The sequence below is a fragment of the Diplotaxodon limnothrissa genome, linkage group LG17, assembly GCF_057381915.1.
Source record: "Diplotaxodon limnothrissa isolate DT_005_m linkage group LG17, D_limnothrissa_male_GT1.1, whole genome shotgun sequence".
NCBI lineage: Eukaryota > Metazoa > Chordata > Actinopteri > Cichliformes > Cichlidae > Diplotaxodon > Diplotaxodon limnothrissa.
Window position 1 is genome coordinate 6,442,672 of NC_140612.1, and position 16,530 is coordinate 6,459,201.

At 44.7% G+C, this 16,530-nt stretch overlaps 1 protein-coding gene across 1 annotated transcript in view; it reads right to left on the bottom strand.

Moving 5' to 3' along the window:
* Nucleotides 1-16,530, bottom strand: part of cachd1 (cache domain containing 1) — a 110,997-nt gene that overhangs the window by 2,532 nt on the left and 91,935 nt on the right. Inside the window, exons 19-26 of the mRNA XM_085375651.1 lie at nt 16,353-16,469; nt 15,739-15,899; nt 15,365-15,451; nt 13,022-13,138; nt 9,730-9,881; nt 9,042-9,203; nt 8,285-8,362; nt 7,016-7,117 (exon numbers count right to left, since the gene is read on the bottom strand). Coding sequence (XP_085231777.1) covers nt 7,016-7,117; nt 8,285-8,362; nt 9,042-9,203; nt 9,730-9,881; nt 13,022-13,138; nt 15,365-15,451; nt 15,739-15,899; nt 16,353-16,469 — 976 coding nt within the window. The remainder of the gene's footprint in view (nt 1-7,015; nt 7,118-8,284; nt 8,363-9,041; nt 9,204-9,729; nt 9,882-13,021; nt 13,139-15,364; nt 15,452-15,738; nt 15,900-16,352; nt 16,470-16,530) is intronic.

Consider the following 16,530-nt stretch of genomic DNA (forward strand, 5'->3'; position numbering starts at 1 on the left):
TACCATGTTATTATGCCTTGAAGATAGAACTGCAATTTTTCCTCTAACAACTTTAAACAGGTGAAAAACTTGGCAAACCTGTTTGCTTTCTTGGTGAGAATTAGACAAACACATTGATACCACTCTCATATGGATGTTAAGAATAAAGCTCTAATAACCAATTAGCTTAGCGTCAATATAGAGTAAAGCAACTAGCCTTCGTGTTGTCCAAAGTTTATAAAAAAAAAAAAAAAAAAAATCCATTATGGCTGTCCTTTTTTGGTCACTGCTTCTTATAAAGCTAGTTGCAAAAATAAAATCAGATTTGTCTTATGGGGAGTTTGGTGCCAGACTTCTGTATGCAGTGATTAGCTAACTTAAGCTAAGCTACTAGCTATATAATCAAAAGTTAAATTTTAGATCTTAGCTAGAAAGCAAATTCAAAATTTCAAACTATTACAAAACAATACTTTTTAATAGTTTAATCCTTACTTAAAATGCTCTATTATTATTATTAATAGTAATGTTAAGTGAAGTGTCTGACCTGTACCAACATTTTAAAACTCATGCCCTTCCCTCTTTCAGTGACCAGGTAAACATGTACTTTTAAACACTGTTCAAAATCATATTTAGTCGTAATTCATTAGTAATTAAGCTTTTTTGTCTTATAATTTATAGGTAGATTATACATAAATATCAATGTAAACAGCCGACAATTATATACGCGATACCTAATACAGGATGGGGCCACTGCCATTCTGTCTTTTCTTAAAGGTTAAACATTCCTATTCTAGTTCTAAAGGTTTGTTGGGTTACATAGCATTCAAATGTTTGAAGTACAAACAGACTGAAAATTGCCAGGTGTGTGGATTAAACTTGGAGATTATATGGCTATATGCAGCACACGTTCCTTAATGGCTGGTTTGAACTGTTGCCTGGAAGCTTATCCTTAAAGCGGACCACACAGCAAACAGAGTTTGTGCGTCATTCAGCAGATTTAATGGTCTGTTTTTGGTGATCTGTATATAGGCTTGTGTGCAAGTCTGAGTGACTGAATAATGGTGGGAAGGAACCTTTGACTGATGAGAGACAAGCAGCAACTTTGAAGCTAATAATGCTTGTGTATGTGTAAAGTTATATTCACTAATGGACTAACACCCACTCTTTCCATTATTTCTTACTCATCTTCCTCTCTCTTCCTGTCCTCTTGCCCTTGCTTTTTACTTATTTCATCATTTTTGCATCTCCCCATCTCCCCACTTGTTCTCCATGTTTCATTTTACAAACCCTCCCCATCTTCAGCTGCACAAAATATTAAGACTGCTTGTGGTATTAGCCAGTTTACATCATTGCATTACACTCTAATCTTTACGGCAAGAGTATGATAATCAAATGTTGTATCAAATAAATACATCTAATCCTTGAAAAACTGCACGAAAGAGAGGTGGAAGTAGAGAAAAAGAACCACATTCCACTGTTCCTACAATCAATACTGTATGCAGCACACAGCAGACAAGCTCGTTCTGTTACATTTTAGCCCACTCTCCTCTCTTCATATTCATCCCTCTTCTCTCTGGCATCATCAGTTATGCAACATCTAACCGAGACACTCACTGCCAGGAAGTGGAGTGATGCTACATGTAGGTGGTAAGTGCCCATGTGGGTGAAACTGTCCATCCACATTGAGCGTCAGACTTGCGAGTTCTACAAACGTTAACAGTGAACATGAGCAGCTCTTCCAGAGCTAAAGATAAGAGAAAACACGGTTCAGAACTGTGATATAACAAAAAGAACAAGCCAGGAGATGCTCCAAAGCGCAGGAACTGAGAGCTAACTGCAGATCTGTTATGACACCCATCCATCCATCTTCATCCGCTTTGTCCGGGGCCGGGTCGCGGGGGCAGCAGCCTAAGCAAAGAGGCCCAGACCTCCCTCTCCCCAGCCACCTCCTCCAGCTTATCCGGGGGAATACCAAGGCGTTCCCAGGCCAGCCGAGAGATATAATCTCTCCAGCGTGTCCTGGGTCTGCCCCGGGGCCTCCTCCCGGTGGGACATGCCTGGAACACCTCACCCAGGAGGCGCCCAGGGGGCATCCTTGTCAGATGCCCGAACCACCTCAGCTGGCTCCTTTCGATGTGGAGCAGCAGCTGCTCTACTCTGAGCCCCTCCCGGATGGCCGAACTTCTCACCCTATCTCTAAGGGAGAGGCCAGCCACCCTTCAGAGGAAGCTCATTTCTGCCGCTTGTATCCGCGATCTCGTTCTTTCGGTCACTACCCACAGCTCGTGGCCATAGGTGAGGGTAGGGACGTAGATCGACTGGTAAATTGAGAGCTTCGCTTTTACACTCAGCTCCCTCTTCACCACGACGGACCGGTGCAGCGTCCGCATTACTGCAGCTGCAGCCCCAATCCGTCTGTCGATCTCCGGCTCCCTTCTCCCATCACTCGCGAACAAGACCCCGAGATACTTGAACTCCTCCACTTGTGGCAGGAACTCATCCCCGACCCGGAGTGGGCACTCCACCCTTTTCCGGCTGAGAACCATGGCCTCAGATTTGGAGGTGCTGATCCTCATTCCCGCTGCTTCACACTCGGCTGCGAACCGTTCCAGTGCGAGCTGGAGGCCTTCACCCGATGAAGCCAACAGAACCACATCATCTGCAAAAATCAGAGATGAGATTCTGAGGCCACCAAAGCGAAAGCCCTCCGCCACTTGGCTGCGCCTAGAAATCCTGTCCATAAAAATTATGAACAGAACCGGAGACAAAGGGCAGCCCTGGCGAAGCCCATCACCCACCGGGAACGAGTCCGACTTATTGCCGGCAATGCGAACCAAGCTCTTGCAACGGTTGTATAGGGATCGAATGGCCCGTAGCAATGGGCCAGACACCCCATATTCCCGCAACACCTCCCACAGGACACCCCGAGGGACACGGTCGAATGCCTTCTCCAAGTCCACAAAACACATGTAGACTGGTTGGGCAAACTCCCATGCACCCTCAAGTATCCTGGAGAGGATAAAGAGCTGGTCCAGTGTTCCGCGACCAGGACGAAAACCGCATTGTTCCTCCTGTATCCGAGGTTCGACTAACGGACGAACTCTCCTTTCCAGCACCCTGGCATAGACTTTCCCAGGGAGGCTGAGGAGTGTGATCCCCCTGTAGTTGGAACACACCCTCCGGTCCCCTTTCTTAAAGATGGGGACCACCACCCCGGTCTGCCAGTCCACAGGTACTGCCCCTGATCTCCACGCAACATTGCAGAGGCGTGTCAACCAGGACAGCCCTACAACGTCCAGAGCCTTCAGGAACTCGGGGCGGACCTCATCAACACCAGGGGCTCTGCCACCAAGGAGTTGTTTAACTGCCTCAGTGACCTCGCCCCCGGAAATTGGCGGGTCATTCCCCTCATCCCCAGACTCTGCTTCCTCCTCGGAAGACGTGTCAGTGGGATTAAGGAGGTCCTCGAAGTATTCCTTCCACCGCCTGACAATTTTCTCAGTCGACGTCAGCAGCGCTCCGCCAGCACTATACACAGTGCAGGTAGAGCACCGCTTTCCCCTCCTGAGACGTCTGACGGTTTGCCAGAATCTCTTCGAGGCAGTCCGAAAGTCTTTTTCCATGGCCTCTCCGAACTCCTCCCACACCCGAGTTTTTGCTTCAGCCACTGCCCGAGCCGCATTCCGCTTGGCCTGTCGATACCTGTCGGCTGCCTCCGGAGTCCCACAGGCTAACCAAGCCCGATAGGACTCCTTCTTCAGCCTGGTGGCTCCCTTCACCTCTGGTGTCCACCATTTGGTTCGGGGATTACCACCACGGCAGGCACCCACCACCTTGCGGCCGCAGCTCAATGCAGCAGCTTCGGCAATGGAGACTCTGAACATGGTCCATTCGGACTCAATGTCCCCAGTCTCCCTCGGAATGCTGTCGAAGCTCTGCCGGAGGTGTGCGTTGAAGATCTCGCGGACTGGGGCCTCTGCTAGACGTTCCCAGCACACCCTCACTACGCGTTTAGGTGCACCAGGTCTGTCCAGCGTCCTCCCCCGCCACCTGATCCAACTCACCACCAGGTGGTGATCAGTTGACAGCTCAGCCCCTCTCTTTACCCGAGTGTCCAGAACATATGGTCGCAGGTCTGCTGATACGATTACAAAATCGATCATCGACCTACGGCCTAGAGCATCCTGGTGCCACGTGCACTTATGGACACTCTTATGTTCGAACAGGGTGTTCGTTATGGCCAAACTGTGGTTAGCACAGAAGTCCAATAACAGAGCACCGCTCGGGTTCAGATCAGGGAGGCCGTTCCTCCCAATCACGCCCCTCCAGGTCTCGCTGTCGTTACCCACGTGAGCATTGAAGTCTCCCAGCAGGACAACAGAGTCTCCAGGTGGAGCACCCTCCAGCACCCCCCCCCCAGGGACTCTAAGAAGGCTGGGTACTCTGAACTGCCACTCGGCACATAAGCGCAGATGACAGTCAGGAACCGTTCCCCGACCCTAAGGCGCAGGGAACAAACCCTCTCGTCCACCGGGAAAAACCCCAACGTACCGGCAGCAAGCCGAGGGGATATTAGGATACCCACCCCAGCCCGCCGCCTCTCACCAGGGGCAACTCCAGACTGAGACAGAGTCCAGCCCCTCTCCAGGAGACTGGTTCCAGAGCCCAAGCCATGTGTAGAGGTGAGCCCGACTATATCTAGCCGGTACCTCTCAACCTCACGCACTAACTCAGGCTCCTTCCCCACCAGAGAGGTGACATTCCATGTCCCTATTGCCAGTCTTGGCAGCCGGGGGTCAGTCCGCCAGGGCCTCCGCTCCTGGCCGCCACCCGGCACACAATGCACCCGACCCCTATGGCGCCTCCTGCGGGTGGTGGGCCTGCGGGAGGATGGGCCCATGTCTCCTCTTCGGGCTGTGCCCGGCCGGACCCCATGGACTAAGGCCCGGCCACCAGACGCTCGCCCTCGGGCACCCTCCCCGGGCCTGGCTCCAGGGCGGGGCCCCGGTAACCCTATCCCGGGCAGGGTAAACTGTTCCCTCGGTGTCCTTTTCATAAGGGTCTTATGAATCGCTCTTTGTCTGGTCCCTGACCTGTTATGACACCATGTAGTTAAATGAATCATTTTAAGGTTTTATATTCAATAAAGTACAAACTTGATTTCATGTTGCGTCGCTGCTTTTAGCCCAGGCCACTGTGACAGACTTTTAATGGGCAATATTTATCCAACATCTTCAAACTCTTGAGCTTTTTCCAAGTCAGCAGAGATACTGTGATCCTCTGTGACCCTGGGGGTCTTTCTCCTAGACGATTATGTTCAGCAAACCTCCTGATCGTTCCCTTAAACTCTAACCTCCTCCTTTAAGCACAAAGGAGAAGCAGCTTTAGTGGCAGATTACTCTGAAGCAGAGCTTGCATGCAGTCTGCCCTTCACTTCCTGGACAATTCATGCAAGTTCAAGTTCAACTTTATTGTCACTTCAACCATATACAGTTTAAAAATACACAGTGAGGCGAAACAACGTTCCTCCAGGAACCAAGGTGCTACAAGACAAGTTAGTGCAAAAAAGATAATAATATATAATATATCTAGTAATAATATTGTGCAAAAGAGCATTTACAGGTTGGTGTGTGCGATGGTTTGGTGGTGTAGGTCAGTGTGTTTGCGCTTTGTGTTGGTTAGTCAGTCCAGTCTCAATGTTTTGAGGTATTTGAGTTAAGCTGAGTGATAATGTTAGTGTATGTGTGTGTGTGCGTGTTTATCAGTCAGTCCCTTTTTGCTGAGGAGACGGATGGCTTGTGGAAAAAAGCTGTTGCACAGTCTGGATGTGCGTGCCCGAATGCTTCGGTACCTTTTTCCAGATGGCAGGAGTGTAAAGAGTGTGTGAGAGGGGTGTGTCCGATCAGCCACAATGCTGGTGGCTTTGCGAATGCAGCGTGTGGTGTAGATGTCCTCAATAGAGGGTAGAGAGACCCCGATGATCTTCTCTGCTGTTCCCACTATCCACTGTAGGGTCTTGCGGTCTGATATGGCACAGCTCCCAAACCAGACAGTGATGCAGCCGCTCAGGATGCTCTCAATAGTTCCTCTATAGAAGGTGGTCAGGATCGGTGGTGGAAGCCGGGCCTTTCTCAGTCTTCTCAGAAAGAAGAGACCGCTGTTGGGCTTTCTTGTGCAGGGAGCTGGTGTTGAGGGACCAGCCGAGGTCCTTCTCCAGGTGTACACCCAGGAATTTGGTGCTGTCAACGATCTCCACAGAGGAGCCGTTGATGCTCAGCGGTGAGTGGTCGCCTCGTGTCCTCCTAAAGTCAACAACCATCTCTTTTGTCTTGTCAACATTCAGAGACAGGTTGTTGTCCTTACACCAGTCCGTTAGTCTCTGCACTTCCTCTCTGTACGCTGACTCGTCGTTCTTGCTAATGAGACCCACCACGGTCGTGTCATCAGCGAATTTAATGATGTGATTTGAACTGTGTGTTGCTACACAGTCATGAGTCAGCAGTGTGAACAGCAGAGGACTGAGCACACAGCAAATGAATATTTATATGTTATAGCAATATTCAAAATGTACATCTATAGCAATATAAATATAATCTTTGCTGGAGGCAAACTCATGTGAGTAACACTTTATAAAGTACAGTATGGTCCACTTTTGTAACCAGTGGATGATTCATTTTCCGTAAACAACATTCATTTAGGCTGAGTTGTTATACAAGACTTACACAGAATTAAGGCAACTATTACTTAAATTATCAACACCCACTCATTACAGGCTTCCTCAGCCACCATAATGACTTGACTGGGATCGATTTAGGCTTTTTTGCGCCAACCTTCTTGAAACTGCAACTATCAATAAGAATCAGGAACTCTCGAAATAGTTAAATCAGTGGTTTTGTTTTGACACAGCATTGCTGACATTTCAGGTATGACTGACTCAGTTCCGCTTTCCATCAGCACTGACATACAGCGCTGTCACAGCTGCACACAGCTTCATCGTAAATATCCAGGTTTCTGCGTGCCCAAATGGTTCTCTTACCATGGTCACTCTCTGTCCCGGACCGCCCCCAGTACCTCCGTCTCCGCTCGGGAGTGTGAGTGTGTCTCTCGATCACTGCAGCTATGAATCGAGTATTGCTGACTGAAAATAAAAGAGAGCAAATGGGTCAAGAAGATGTGCACCTGTGCTGTCAAAAAGTAAGGTTCTACATAAATGTACAAAATGTTCATGATACAATACACTATGTAGCAAAAAGTATTTGCTCATCTGCTTTCACATGCATGTGAACCTCCCATCCCTAATTCATTGGGTTTAATATGATGATGGCCCACCCTTAACAGCTTCAACTCTTCTGGGAAGGCTTTTTACAAGGTTTAGGAATCTTTCTGAGAATTTTGACTATTCTTCCAGAAGCCCATTTGTGAGGTCAGAAAGACAGACGAGAAGGCCTGGCTCAGAGTCTCCCTTTAAATTCAACCCAAAGGTGTTCTGTTGGGTTAAGATCAGGACTCTGTGCAGGCCAGTCAAGTTCTTCCACACCAAACCCGCTCATCCATGTCTTTATGGACCTTGCTTTGTGCACTGGTGCACAGTCATGTGGGCCATCTCCATATTGGGAGCAGAGTTGGGAGCATGAAATTATCCAAAATGTGTTGGCATGTTGAAGCATTAAGAGTTCTTTTCACTAGATAATAATCCCACACCAGACGAAGAAGAGTGATTTGTCACTCCAGAGAACAAATCCTCTGGCAGTCCTGTGGTGGCGTGCTTTATACCATTTCATCTGACACTTTGCATTATGCTTGGTGATGTGAAGCTTGGATGCAGCTCCATCATGGAAGTCCATTCAATGAAGCTCTCTATGAACTAACCTTGAGCTAATCACATGAAGTTTGGAGGTCTGTAGTACCAGACTTTGCAGAAGGTTGGTGACCTCTGTGCACTATGCACCTTAGCATCTGAGGCTCTGTGATTCCACCATTTTGTGGCTGACTGTGGCTGTTGTTCCCAGCTGCTTCCGCTGTGTTATAATACCACTAACAGCTGACTGTGGAATATTTACTAGTGAGGACTGGATTTATCAAACATGTGGCATCCTATCAGTGGCACACTGGAATTCACTGAACTGCTGAGAGCAACCCATTCTTTCACTAATGTTTGTAGAAGCAGTCTGTGTGCCTAGGTGCTTAATTTTATACACCTGTGGCCATGGAAGTGACTGGAACACCTCTATTAGATGATTTGGATGGATGAGTGAATACTTTTGGCAATATAGCGTAGATCAGTACGACATCAGACAACACTCACTGATTCCTCTGTCCTCGTGACTGTCTTCATCCCTCTCATCTCTTTCATTATCAAGGTTGGACATTCTCACCGACATTTCTGAAGCGACGTGGAGAAAAAGAAGAAGAGTAAGAATGATGAAAACAAACACATGAATGTGTGTGCATGTGGGAACTGTAGATATTCAGTAGGCATTAGGCTGCACCCCCAAAAGCTGCAGCTTAAATTGCCATGTATATGTGGTTTGGTGAAAGCACTGACACCTAAGTACACAAAGCTGAGTAACTCTGAATCTATGAGCCAAATGCTCAGACTAATACCCCGTGATAACGTAGCCACACTCTCCACTATTCCAGGTTGTTTACCAAACTTCCAGACTGAAAGTGACTTGGACTGAGGAGCTTTAATGAGGTTGTAATCTTGTTTGATGTTTTTGTCAATATTTCTGTGTAATTACACAAATCATACAGAAGCAGCAGCTGCTGCTGTGCTGATGCTAATGTCAGCTGTTTAGCTCCAGCGGCACTCGCCAGTTGCTGTAGCGCTTGTTAATCACATTCCTTTAAGGCTGTGTTTTTGTCTGTTCTTTTTTTTTTTTTTTAAGAAATGACATCATTTAAACTAAAATAAACATAACAAACATTGTAGTTCTTGTAACTTTTTTTCCAGTGTTACAAATACAGGCCAACCAGATGCACTTTCACAGCTCTGAGATTCTCCACAGCTTCACAAAAGGTGTGTGACAAAACAAATATGGGAATTTATGCATTAGTCCTACCCTGCGCAGCTAGCGGAGACATGTGCTGGTGCGAGCGCCTGTGAATCTGGTGTCTGTATGCATACACAGCCAGCACCAGCACCATGATGCATCCCATAATGCCCCCAGCCACTGGACCCACAGGGGCGCTCTTGATCATGTTCAAAGAGGCTACCTCCTCATCTGCAGAAGAGAGAACAGACAGAAGGTTTTCTTTTAAAGAAGTCACAAAGGATTTCAGATGGCTCAAGTAGAGACAATACAACAAGCCAGTATCAAACAGCTCGGGCTCAGATCCTCACTCCTGCTGAGATGCTGGTACATTTTCTCCCTCGCTTCTATTCTCTCGTCAGTGTGAAGTACCACTGAAAAAGCCTTCAACTGCAGGAAGACGGCCAATTCTCTTTCCAAAGAAAATTACCAGGCAACGGAAAAGTTTCAGGGAAAAATATAAATCTAAATAAAACTGTTGTCTTAAGGACCTGAAAGAAATTATTTAACTTTGACTTCTTGTGCTGTTGCTTTTTTCATCACTATGAAGGTGCCCTACAGAGTATTCAATAAAAAGGCCTCATAATGGTTCATAATGGTGGGCTCAATCTACAACTCTAAAACATTTAATAAATATGTTGATGAAGCCAAGGGTCCAAAGAGGACATATATAATAAATTGGAAAAAAAATCTCAATTTCTTTGGGTAAAGAACTCACCCATAAGCCCCAAGCCATCTGCATAGGGACTTTTGGCACCAACAATGCCGCCGAAACACTCCTTCTGCAGGGCACAGTAAGGCTTGTCGAGGTGAGTCTTCCCATCACTGTCCACCATGCACCACTCGCAGTCCAGCACACCGAAACAGTCACTGAGGATGCAGAACGTAGATATCAAGCAGTTGATACATTATATTACAGTTTGGCAATAACATGGAAATAACAGGGACTGACAATAATGAGGTAATAAAGTAATATACACATTAGGCTACCTGATTCTGCAAGCCCTTGTGAATAAGGGAGCAGCTGAAAGTACAGTCGGTACTTGTCTGACTGCGATTCATAAAAAGCATTAATCAGATTCATGAATCTAATATAAGGCTGAAATTTTTTTGCAATAGTGTAGTGCGAGATAAAAAGAAAAAGTAATACTGACGAAAGATACTTCAGTAGCAATGAAGCAAAACTGTTCAGCAATAGTAGAGTAATCGATATGGTAAAACTCAGTGCTTCAGTTGTAATAAGGTTATTTTGGTGCAATAATGTATTTTTTTTATATATATATATAACTATTATTACCTAATAACCTGATAGTAGGTTGATTAGACCGTATTATACAACGCAAAAAAAACAAAAGAATCAAACTGGTTACTACCTTCAAAATAAGATTTCTCGAAAGGCAAAATAAACAATTACTATATGACAGCCCTCAAAAGCATTCTTCCGGTTGTTTCCAAGTGAAATAAAAACAAAAGTTACAATTTATTAATTTCATCTGTTATCTGGAAAGTCATTTAATCATGTAAAAACCAGGTGCAATACCCGTTACTACTGCAGTTTTTCCATAATGCTCCAAAACAGATGACGACATAAAGTGTCATTACAAATAATTACACATAAACTGCTCACAATTTAAGGAACACTTAAAAACAAAAACAAAACAAAAAAAAACACATCAGATCTTACTGGGGGGAAGAAAATTATGCAGCAAGCTGGGCCATTTTGCTAAAATGATACCGCAGCAACTCAAAATGATACTCTGTGGTTCGCCTGACCCTTATGTGCTGGTATTCATGCCTGACAATGTAACCAATTACACCGGTGCAGGGTCTGACAATCTAGGGTTTCATTCTGATACCTAATGGCAGTCAGGGTGTCATTGTCTAGCCTCTAGAGGTCTGTGCGTCCCTCCATGGATATGCCTCCTCAGACCATCACTGACCCACCACCAAACTAGTCATGCTGAACGATGTTACAAGCATCACAACGTTCGCTGCAGTTTTTCTTCTTCACAAGTTGCCAGTGGTGGACCTGCCAATTCATGTTTTCTATGACAAACACCAATCTGGCTCCACAGTGCTGGGCAGTGAGCACAGGGCCTTCCACAGGGTTAAAGGTCTTCCACCTCCCTGTCCAGCTCTCCTGGAGTAACTCCCTGTCCAAGTCAGGAGGTTTCCACCTGTAAAACCATTCCTTCTTTTGGGGGTTGTCTCTTGTTGCCACTCTAGTGAATCTTTTGTCTATTGTATCAACACCAAAACAACTGGAACTTATTAACCCCTCTGCTACTTAAAAGTTTAACTGACTTTACGCTGAACTCTTATTAAAAGTGTTCCTTTAATTTTTTGAGCACTATAAATTGCAACCTATTGTCCACTATTACCATGGTTTTTATTTTCCTTTCAGTTGTTCTGATAGCTCCCCAATTAGACTCCTGCTTGATTGCCTTAGCGATGTTAAGTCATGGATGGCTCTAAACTTTTACAATTTTAATGAACGTAAAACGGAAGCTATTCTGTTTGGCCCGAATCGTTCCTCTGATATCCCTGATGTTGACCTTGCTGCTCTGACCCCTCACCTGAAGAGCTCGATTACCAATCTTGGGTTAAAAATCGACTGCACTTATTTTTGAGGGCCACGTGAATGGGGTGGTGAAATCATCATTTGATCAACTCAGGCGTCTGTCGAAGGTTAAGCCGTTTCTTTCAAGGCGTGATTTGGAGACTGTTATCCACGCTTTTATAACCTCACGCTTGGATTATTGCAACTACCTTTTAATAGGGGTTGGAATGGGCACTCTGACACGCCTGCAACTAGTACAGAATGCTGCAGCACGGTTTTTATCTGGTAGAAGGAAATTTGAGCACACTACTCCGGTCCTGGCCTCCCTGCACTGGCTTCCAATTGAATTTAGGATTCATTTTAAAGTTCTTTTATTGGTTTTTAAATCCTTAAATGGTCTGGCACCTGCATATTTGTCTGATTTGCTGAAGCCCTATGTCCCCACTCGTTCACTCCGGTCAGCTCCGGTCTTCACATTAGGCAATCGACATCAGTGCTGGTTTTTGTCAGGTTTTGTATTGTTTATTGTCATTTATGCTTAGAAATATTTAACCATATATGCTTAGAGGTGTATAATCGATTGTGTAGTGATAGGATGTGTGATCCTTAATAGTCTGCAGAGACGTTGTGTGCATTCCACAGTGCTCTGGCATTAAGACCCACACTCTGGGAGCATGGGAGAGGTCGTACCTTCTCTTATTGTTTTATGGTAGGATAAACGTATCTATATCTGTTTTAGTCTAAGTGCCTTTTGTTTAGATGAACTGCTGGACTTCCAGACCAGCAGGTTTAGGGAAGTCACACACACACACACACACACACACACACACACAGGCAAGGTACTCTTTGTTTGTATGTAGACGTCATATGTTAATGAACCTATGTATATTCATGTAACCTCAATAAAAGAGCAGTGTTATGGGGGAGCGGACGAGAGCGACTGGGGTCAAGCGAAGGAACGGCGTTTGTCCGGTTCTCTCCCGTGCACGAGAAACATGAAGAACTTTGCCTACTCGTGTCTTGTTTTGCTGTGTAGCAAATTGTCCTTAACGTTTCAGCGAATAGGTTTACACTACAAACCTATCAGTTTTTAAATCCAGATTGAAAATGCATTTTTATTCGCTGGCTTTGGATTCAGTGGTTAACTGACTTGTATTTACTTATATTTTATTGTTTTTGCTATGTTTATTATTTTTATCGTATTTATTATTCTTATTGTGTCTCTTATATTTCTATTGTTCAGCACTTTGGTCACCCTTGTGTGTGTTTTTCTATGTTGTCTATGTTTGGTTTATTCATTTTAGTAACATTTGACCACAATTAATAAGCATATTAGTGATATTATAAAAGCATGTCATTTTAAAATGCTCTTTATTTATTCATCAGCTCTCTATCACTGTGCTGTTACACCTGTCAAAGTGTACCAAATGTGCAAAGTTGGTGTACGTACCTGCTGGTGTATCTCTGGCTACAGCGGGTGTTGATACACTGGGGCAGTGTGTCGTGCAGGCTGGGATCAATCACATTCAGACTGACAGGCTCTTGATGCACCTCACAGCTGGGATTCCTAAGAAAAATACACCAAAAAAAAGACACATTTTCTTGGTCAAAACACAAATCAATTACATTAACTAGACAACCCGAATCCTACCATTAAATATGATTAAACTGGGGGAAAAAAGATCATAAAAAAATAAAAATCAAAGCACGAGCACACAAAGAAATGTCTTCACCATGTCAATCAGCTCTAAAGAGACACGTCGATGCTGCCAGACAAATACAGAGGGAAAAAAACTGACAGTGAAAAAAATTTAATTGCACGTCTTCCTGAAATAAAGGAGAAATTGGCATTTTAAACATTGACATGCTGTCAAAGACTGCTGATGGCTGATGAAAGGAGGTGAGTGTAATAAGGGAGAGAAATGTGAGAGGCACTGTGAATGATGGATTGGATGCAGAATGGCTCAAACAGTAAAGGAAAAGACCTGGAACAGACAGAGTGATGCAGCAGGAAAGCAAGAGATATAAAAGTGAGAAACACCCACAAACATTTGCACGGGAAGCTTTCAAAAAGTTTGAAGCGTCACGCGCGCACGTCTGCAAAACACATTGAGGGAAATATGACAGGAACTCTTAACTTAGAAATGAAGAAAGCAGGTTGCCTTTAAAACACCACATGCAAGCAGGAAGGCTGGAGAAATGAATTTTACAGTCAAGAACCCTTTTGTCCCATTCCTTTAAATCTAAGATCAAAGCAGTGTGATTTTCATCTGGGCTTTTAAAGACCGTTTTGAAGCACTTCTGGCATAAAGGGAACTGAGGGCTATGTCTTACACCAAGCTGCATCACTATTTGACCAAGAAGAAGAACAAAAGAGGCATCATCTGAAAGTTAAGAACCAATAAAAAAAAAACAAGTTCGGCCTCAAGAGTGACTGAACTTAATCCTGATAAGATGTGGGAGGATTTTCTCAACTACCTTGCAAATAGTGTGGCATAGCTCCCTCTAGAATGACTAATGCGCTCTCTGGTGGGTATCTCACTGCTCTGCAGTCACTGGGTAGTTCAGTATGCAAGCCAAGCATGTTTTCCTAATACGGTCATATAAAGGCATCTTGTGTAAACCATTGACTGTTTTCTATGACATTATTTTCAGATTCTGTAAGCGCTGAGGTCAGCTGTAATTTCTTTCTGCTGTCATTTGTAGCTCATCTTCGGTGATTATAACTTGGGACAGTATTATCGCAGATGTATGATATACCTGCAGTAATGCAAACTCGCCGGCTGCTTCATTACGTAGATCCATTGAACTGCAGTATAACACAACTATCTAATCTGCCAGTCATGTGACAGCAATTCAGTGGATTTAGCCATGTAGTCATGGTCACGATGATGGTCAAACTGAGCATCAGGATGGAGAAGAAAGGTGGTTTAAATGACTTTGAATGCAACATGGTTGTTGGTCCCAGACAGGCTAATCTACCATCTCTCTGTTTACAGAGATGATCCGAAATAAAGAGAATATCCAGCGAGTGGCAGTTCTCTGGGAGAAAAAGTCTTGTTGAGGTCAGAGGAGAATGGCCAGAAGACTTCTTCAAGCTTGTAGGAATGGAACAGTTTACTCAAATAAGGACTTGTTACAACCGAGGTATGCAGAAGAGCATCTCTGAGTTGGGCTACAGCAGCAAAAGACCACACTGAGTGCAGCTCCTGTCAGCTAGGAACAGGAAGCTGGGGATGCAATTCACACATGATCACCAAGATTGGGCAACAGAAGGTTGGAAAAATCTTTGGTGGTCTGAGGAGTCTCCATTTCTGCTGCGACATTTATGCTTGATCCATCCTCCACACCCTATCTGAATATTGTTGCTGACCAAATCGCTTTATGACTACAGTCTAAGGATCTTGGAAAACTTGGAAACTACGATAACCTGGATGACTGAGAAGCTTCACAGACATGACTACAGTGTACCAGTCGTCTAATGGCTACTTCTAGCAGGTCAACACAACATGTCACAAAGCTCAAATCATGTTGAACATGACAGTGAGTTTATTGTACACAAATGGCTTCCCAGTCACAAGATTTCAATCTTTCCAAACCCTTTCAGATATGGCCGCACGAGGGATTCACGATTCTGCATCAACCATGTGATACCATCATGTCCAAATGGACCAAAATGTCTGAAAAATATTTCCAGATTTCCAGAATATTTCCAGAACCTTGTTGTGTAGTGGCATGAGCAGTTCTGAAGGCAGAAGGGGTAAAGTGTATGTGCTTTAGACAATGTACCCACCTGTTCTCAGCATTGGTGAGGTTGCCTGTACACTCATTGACCTCCAGAGGGCACTCACAGGGACACTCGCACTCATTCTGCTCCATTCTGAACAGCAAACAGTTAAACAGATCAGTGAGAAACTTGTATTCACAGTTTGATTCAGACTTAATGTTTGCTTAATCTTTAAGCAAATTCCTTGACTGAAAAAGTCACTGTGTGACTCCTGAACCTGTGCAAGCTGCAGCATCACTGCTGCATCAAACTATCAAACTCTGGGTGTTGGATTCGTGCAAAATCAGACCCATTCTTATTTTTCAACAGGAGCATTACTTTATGTTAACAAAGCATTAATGTGTCAGAGAGCTAAACGGTAAAGAGAATTCGGTACTGACCTGTGGCAGTTGAGACACAGCCGGTCTACCGTGCTGCAGGCACAGAACGCCAAGGAGTCGCACGTCTCGTTCACAATGCCGGCAAAGGCGTTGGTGCCGGGGATTCTGGTAAGGCGGTATTTAGAACAATGGCTACCATGGACCAGGTTGGTGAGGTCCCCCTAAAGGAGAAAGAGTTGGAGAGGTCACTCTAACCTCTACATCGCTACACAAATCCATGGAAAATCAATATGCTTTTTAATCTTCTTTAAAAAAAAAAAAAAAGGTGAGAGAAACTTCAAAACTGCACACACTAAACAGAAACTTTGAAACAGAAAGAGCTGCAGAAGTTTCTAACACCAGCCTCAAAGTGCTTTTTACCCATGTAAGGATGGGCAAGATGAAGACAGAGACTGTTTCATTTCCAACCACACACAGACTCAACAGAGTCACAAATAGCAAACAGAAGTTTGCAACAGCACGTATGACCACGAGATGGCAGTGTTACACTACAAGACTTTTCCATATTGCTATGCGGGGCCCAGAGGAGTGTGTCTGTTTTTGCTACTACAGTATGAATGCTATGAAAGTACACATTCATACCTCTAGTTATGCTACATTTTTATGCGACTCACCACAATGCTGGTGTTGAATTTGTAGAAGCGCTGGACTGTACGGTCACTGAAGCTGTTGCAGAGGTTTTTCTTGACAAAGTTGGGGTGGTTTAGGATGTCATTGGCCACCAGTGGCTCCTACCAAAGGAAAGAAAATAGATTTCATTAGAATTATGACAATATCATACTCCTAAAGGTT